This window comes from Telopea speciosissima, chromosome 3, assembly GCF_018873765.1.
Source record: "Telopea speciosissima isolate NSW1024214 ecotype Mountain lineage chromosome 3, Tspe_v1, whole genome shotgun sequence".
Lineage (NCBI taxonomy): Eukaryota > Viridiplantae > Streptophyta > Magnoliopsida > Proteales > Proteaceae > Telopea > Telopea speciosissima.
In genome coordinates, this window is record NC_057918.1 from 68,131,810 (window position 1) to 68,137,462 (window position 5,653).

Sequence of the window (5,653 nt, forward strand, 5' to 3'; positions counted from 1 at the left end):
AATTCCTATCCATTAATTAATGCCTTGAAACTCCCACCCTCTCACATACACGGTTTACACGATCGTGTCTGAAAACTTTTCCTCTTTTTTTTAAACCAAAATAAAAATAATTATATATTGTTTAGGGAAAGAGAATGCCACGCAATCGCCACCCCTACACCCTGACACAAGGGTGTGCGAAATGACTGCCGCACCCTCTGAAACCTAGAAATGACCAAGATTGCGGCGGTCATTTTCGCACCCCTTGTAGGGCATAGTAGCAGTCTGGCGCAACTAGGTTGGGTGTAGGGATGTAAACGGATCGGATTTAGATCGGATACGGATCGGATGTGATCAGAGCTGGAGATTCCCTGGCTGAATACAGATACCTCTAAACGGATTCGGATGCGAATCGGATTCGAATTTTTGACCACCCGTTTACATCTCTGCCTTGTGTAACCCAGACGTTCCTCCCCCTAACTGATACAATTCACTCTCAATCCATCTCTTAGATCATGATCCTCTTTTCATCATATTCTAGAACCTGTTGAATCTTCAAAAACCCTCAAAATCATTATTTATTTAATTTTTTTATCATAAGTATTCGAATTTTTTTTAGATGGATTTTAATTGGAGTATTAAGATTATTTTTCGGATATCTCTAAACGAATACGGATGTCCCTAAACGGATACGGATGCGGATGCGGATTCGGATTTGGAATTCGATTATCCATTTACATCCTTAGTTGGATCGCGTTGTTTCTCTCTATTTTTAATGATGACTTTTAAGAGAAATAGGTATAGCCCATAGTTGCAAGGTATTCAATGGAGATTCCTAGGAATCTAGGGGGCCTAAAGGAAAGATTGTGGGTGATCTATGTATATTATTTGTCTATTCTATATATGCACAATAATTACAAAAAATCCACTAAAAATATAATTAAAAGAATCACATAAGAGCCCTCAAATCTTGACAATAACCTATGGTAGATTTTACCAAAAACGAAAAAGATTTATTTGATATTATGGATGATTGGTTGCGGAGGGACCGTTTGGTTTTTTATAGATTGGTCCAGTTTATTACTCTTTTCTTGTGCCTATTTCACTTTTAAGAGGTTGGTTCATACTTCATAGAGGTACAATCTTTAAAAACTTCAAGTTCCTTTGGAATTTTCCTCATAAAAGATTTGTTAATAAGCAAGAGTGAAAACCAACTTCTCTTCTGAATCTTTCATCTTAATGGTTAATTAATAAAAATAATGAGGGTTAATAAGAAATATAATATTAGTAATAATAATAATGGAATTAAAATAAAATAAAATAAAAGAATCACATGCAGGTCTCAAGGCAACCACACTTATTTAAACCCTTCCACCATCACATTACTTCACAACACAACACAACACAAGTGTTCTTCTCTCTTCTCTCTTCTCTTTTCTTCTCCATTTCCTACTCTCTTCATCTCAATTACCAAACAAACTTAAACCAACTTACCCAATACTCTGTTTTTTCAATCTCTTCTCTTGTCACCTTCAATACCACAAAGTTCAAACTTCCCTCCTTATACATAACAAAGATGTTTTGTGTTGCCGATCATGAGGATTTCCTTACTCACCGGAATGTGTGGGTAAATGGTCCAGTAATTGTCGGCGCCGGCCCTTCTGGACTCGCCGTCGGTGCCTGCCTCAAAGAACAGGGTGTACCCTTTGTAGTCCTTGAAAGAGCAGACTGCATTGCCTCTCTATGGCAAAAACGCACCTATGATCGCCTTAAGCTTCATCTCCCCAAGCATTTTTGCCAACTCCCTAAACTCCCATTCCCAGAAGACTTCCCTGAGTACCCAACCAAGAAACAATTCATTGATTACCTAGAATTGTATGCCAAGAAATTTGAGATCAACCCAAAATTCAATGAGTGTGTTCAATCTGCAAAATATGATGAAACTAGTGGGTTATGGCGTGTGAAGACAGTCTCTACTAGCCACAGCTCCGGCCGTGCCGAGGTTGAGTACATTTGTAGGTGGCTTGTGGTGGCCACAGGTGAGAATGCAGAGTGTGTGGTACCAGATATTGAAGGCTTAACTGAGTTTGGTGGTGATATTGTACATGCCTGCCATTACAAGTCTGGTGAGGATTACAGAGGAAAAAGAGTACTAGTTGTTGGCTGTGGCAATTCAGGCATGGAAGTCAGTCTTGATCTTTGCAATCATAATGCTCAACCATCCATGGTGGTTCGCAGTTCGGTGAGTCTTTATTACCAGTAGCATACAAAATTTTTGAGTTCTATTGTGAGTTTTTCAATTATTAACAGAATTCTGTTTCAATGTTCAGGTTCATGTATTGCCAAGGGAAATCTTTGGGAAATCGACGTTCGAATTGGCGGTTCTTATGTTGAAATGGTTACCACTTTGGCTAGTTGATAAGTTGTTACTGATAATGGCATGGTTTGTGCTTGGAAATATTGAGAAATATGGACTGAAGAGGCCTGTAATGGGTCCATTGTTGCTCAAGAACACTGAAGGAAAGACCCCTGTTTTGGATGTTGGTGCATTACAGAAGATCAAATCTGGTGACATCAAGGTTGTTCCTGCAATCAAAAGGTTCTCACAAGGTAGAGTTGAGTTTGTTAATGGAGAAAATCTTGAAGTCGATTCGATTGTTCTCGCTACTGGTTATCGCAGCAATGTTCCTTCTTGGCTACAGGTGAGGAGAAGATGTTCTTGTTCAATCTTTATAATTTTTCCCCAGTTTTTGGATTTTATTTATGAAAATGGAGCAAGTTAGGTTTTTTCTTAGATTCTTTCCTTATTTTTCAAATTTCAAATACAAACAAAAGCCTGAAGGTGGATAAATTGGCTAATGTTATTTTGTACCTCTGTGTTTTTTTTTTTACAGGAAAGTGAATTTTTCTCTAACAATGGATTCCCAAAGGCTTCATTCCCAAATGGGTGGAAAGGAAACACTGGGCTTTATGCAGTTGGGTTCACAAGGAGAGGGCTCTCTGGTGCCTCCTCTGATGCTATGAGAATAGCACAAGATATTGGGCAAGTCTGGAAAGAAGAAACAAAGCAGACAAAGAAGAGGATTGCTTGCCATAGAAGATGTTTTTCACAGTTCTGATCATGCATCACTTCAACACTACATGAAGATTCATCATTGTATTCTTTTATTTTCTTTGTTCTGGATTGGCAACCGATCGATCCATCGATTGTGGTAGCCGGACAGAGATCGATCGTGTACAATAAAAAAAATGTACAATAGGACAAGAGAAACATAGCAAAAGAAACAGTTAGCACAGTGAGCCCTCTCCACAAGCCTAAGTTTTGAAAAGAATTGGGAATTTTGTGTATAGAGGAAGATGAGGCTTTTTTTTTTTTCCTAATTTTTGTATACTTTCATTCAGTTATCAAGTCAAATGAGAAAGAGAATTCTTCTTCATTCCCTTACAATTCTATCTCTCTCATATTCTTTGTTTGTTTATCAAGAGATGGCCTACTAATCCAACGGTCGAAATCGAAAAATCAGTAAGCCATAAGATGAGGGATCCCAAGTCCATATTGACTCTTACAGTTCCATATTTTTATTCCAATCCTCCTTGTTTCAAGGGCTAAAAGGGTTTAACTAAATTAGAAATGACATTCTGTACAGCACTGTTCTCTTTACTGTATCTGATTCTTATATGCTTTGTCTGTATTCTATATAGTTCTGTAAGTAATCCATAAAATTGTCTGTAAAGTGAAACATAACAATGGAACTCAAGATTCTACTTTTCACTGCAAATACAGTTAGTTTAGAAGACTGTCCAATGAGGACAGTAAAGAGGATTTTAAATTATTTCCTCTATGTGTAAGAGTGAGTTGTACAAATGCTGTACATAAACAACTTAAAACTCACTGACTGTGCTAGTTATTTATATTAGATATCCATACAATGGATTTCAGATTCAGCTTTTTACTGTAAAATGAGGACAGTTCAAGAGTTAAACTATTTCATCTATGTGTAAGAGTGAGGTGTATTAAGGCTTTATTTATCACTAAGTAGAGATGAATACTATATGGTAGTGTCCGAAAATTCTTTGGCGTCGAATCAGGATAAGAACAGGTTGTTCCAGCTCGATACCATCAAAGAATTCCTGACTATTGCATGGGAACAGCTTCATCTTCGAAGTTCGAAGAATTTTTCATTTTTCCCTTCCAATAATCATTCCTTTTATCAAACATAATGATGTGAATTAGGCTTTAATGAAAACACTAATTAAACAATTCACAACTTTTTTTAGTTATTAGTCACTGATCACTACTAACATTATGGTTTGTTAATTTGTACAATCACCTCGAACCAGAGACCTTCAATGTGTTAAACTAATGTGATAACCTTAATTAAGCAGTTTAATATATAATCCTACTACTAAGACACTAAACAGAGCCCACCACCTATGAGGGTGAAGGTTCTGAACACCAACCATAGTTGCATGCATGCCATATGTTCTACTTTCATTATGATGACTGCTAGTAGAGATGATCATTACTATATCTATAGGGATTTCATTCTTAAATTTCAAGTGATTTCATAAATTTAATAAATGTATGGAATAATCTATTTTCTTTCCCAAAGCTTCTTATAGTTAATTTTCTATACCCAAATCCTTTCCATCCAACAAAAGTTACCCTTTGAAGTTAAAAATATTTTTTTGTCTAATTTTCAGTGAAGCTAGGAACCAACACTCCCATTGCCTTATGAGAATTCTAGAAGCCAAAGCTTCTGAACTCTTTCTTCCCACCCCCCACCCTCCCTTTTTCCCATTATTCAAACTAATAGTGGGAAAGTAAGGAAATAAGGGATAGAGAAAACAGAGCATATGAGACCCCATGTGTTGAATCAAACATGCATTTTCTTACCACCACACACACACAGACTTTGAAAATTTCAAAAAGGTGGGGGAGGGGAGGGAGGATGCAAATCTTCTTTCTTTTAAAAACCCTTTTTCTTTTTTTTCTCAACTTGTTTCAAGCTTCTGGATTTGAAGCTACTTCCAGGCTGAAACAAAAAAGGGTACAACTGTGTTCCTGTGTCTTTTCTCTTTGGATCATATGCATGCTTTTTGTTTGGAGCACAAATGGCTTCCATGACCACTCTAACCTCACGTTTAGTCTTCACAGAGACCAAGAAAGGAACAGATGGGGGGATGGTTAGCTTCTTTCTCATTTGTTTCCGAATCCATTATAAGGGCCCATGCTAGGGGTGCAAGTTTAGCCCTGTCGGCCCGAACCCGCTCTGGCCCGCCCTGAGCCCAAACAGGGTCTGGGCTAAAATATTTGGCCCTGAGGGCGGGTCAGGGCTGGAAATTTCTGGCCCTGAGTTAGGGTAGGGTCGGGTTAGGGTTGAGGTCTTGAGCTAAGCTTGGCCCGGCCCGGCCCGGCCCGACCCTGATTTAAGTTATACTATAAAATATATATTGATATAATTTATACATTATAGACTTTAAATTTCACCCACATTTTTTTATATAATATATTATATATGAAGACAATAAGTGTTTTATATAATTTATTATATTGTTATTTTATGTAAAATTAATAAGTTCTTCCCAGCCCATTCCAGCCCATGCATTTTTTTCCCCCTCCCCATGATCAGGGGTTGGGTTAGGGTTGAGGTCTTGAGCTAAGCTTGGCCCG

At 37.6% G+C, this 5,653-nt stretch overlaps 1 protein-coding gene across 1 annotated transcript; it reads left to right on the top strand.

The window, feature by feature from the left end:
• Positions 1–1,552: 1,552 nt before the first annotated feature.
• Positions 1,553–3,383, top strand: LOC122656278 (probable indole-3-pyruvate monooxygenase YUCCA5). The gene is made up of 3 exons (XM_043850760.1): positions 1,553–2,221; positions 2,310–2,681; positions 2,874–3,383. Exons 1-3 carry the CDS (start codon positions 1,556–1,558, stop codon positions 3,096–3,098), a joined length of 1,263 nt encoding a protein of 420 aa, XP_043706695.1. The 5' UTR covers positions 1,553–1,555; the 3' UTR covers positions 3,099–3,383.
• Positions 3,384–5,653: the final 2,270 nt, after the last annotated feature.

What these genes read in the sequence shown, in the direction of transcription:
- LOC122656278 (XM_043850760.1), top strand. Translation starts at nt 1,556, where the DNA reads ATGTTTTGTGTTGCCGATCATGAGGATTTCCTTACTCACCGGAATGTG. An exon ending in CCATGGTGGTTCGCAGTTCG is followed by an intron (nt 2,222 to 2,309) that starts GTGAGTCTTTAT and finishes TTCAATGTTCAG; the next exon opens with GTTCATGTATTGCCAAGGGA. An exon ending in ATGTTCCTTCTTGGCTACAG is followed by an intron (nt 2,682 to 2,873) that starts GTGAGGAGAAGA and finishes TTTTTTTTACAG; the next exon opens with GAAAGTGAATTTTTCTCTAA.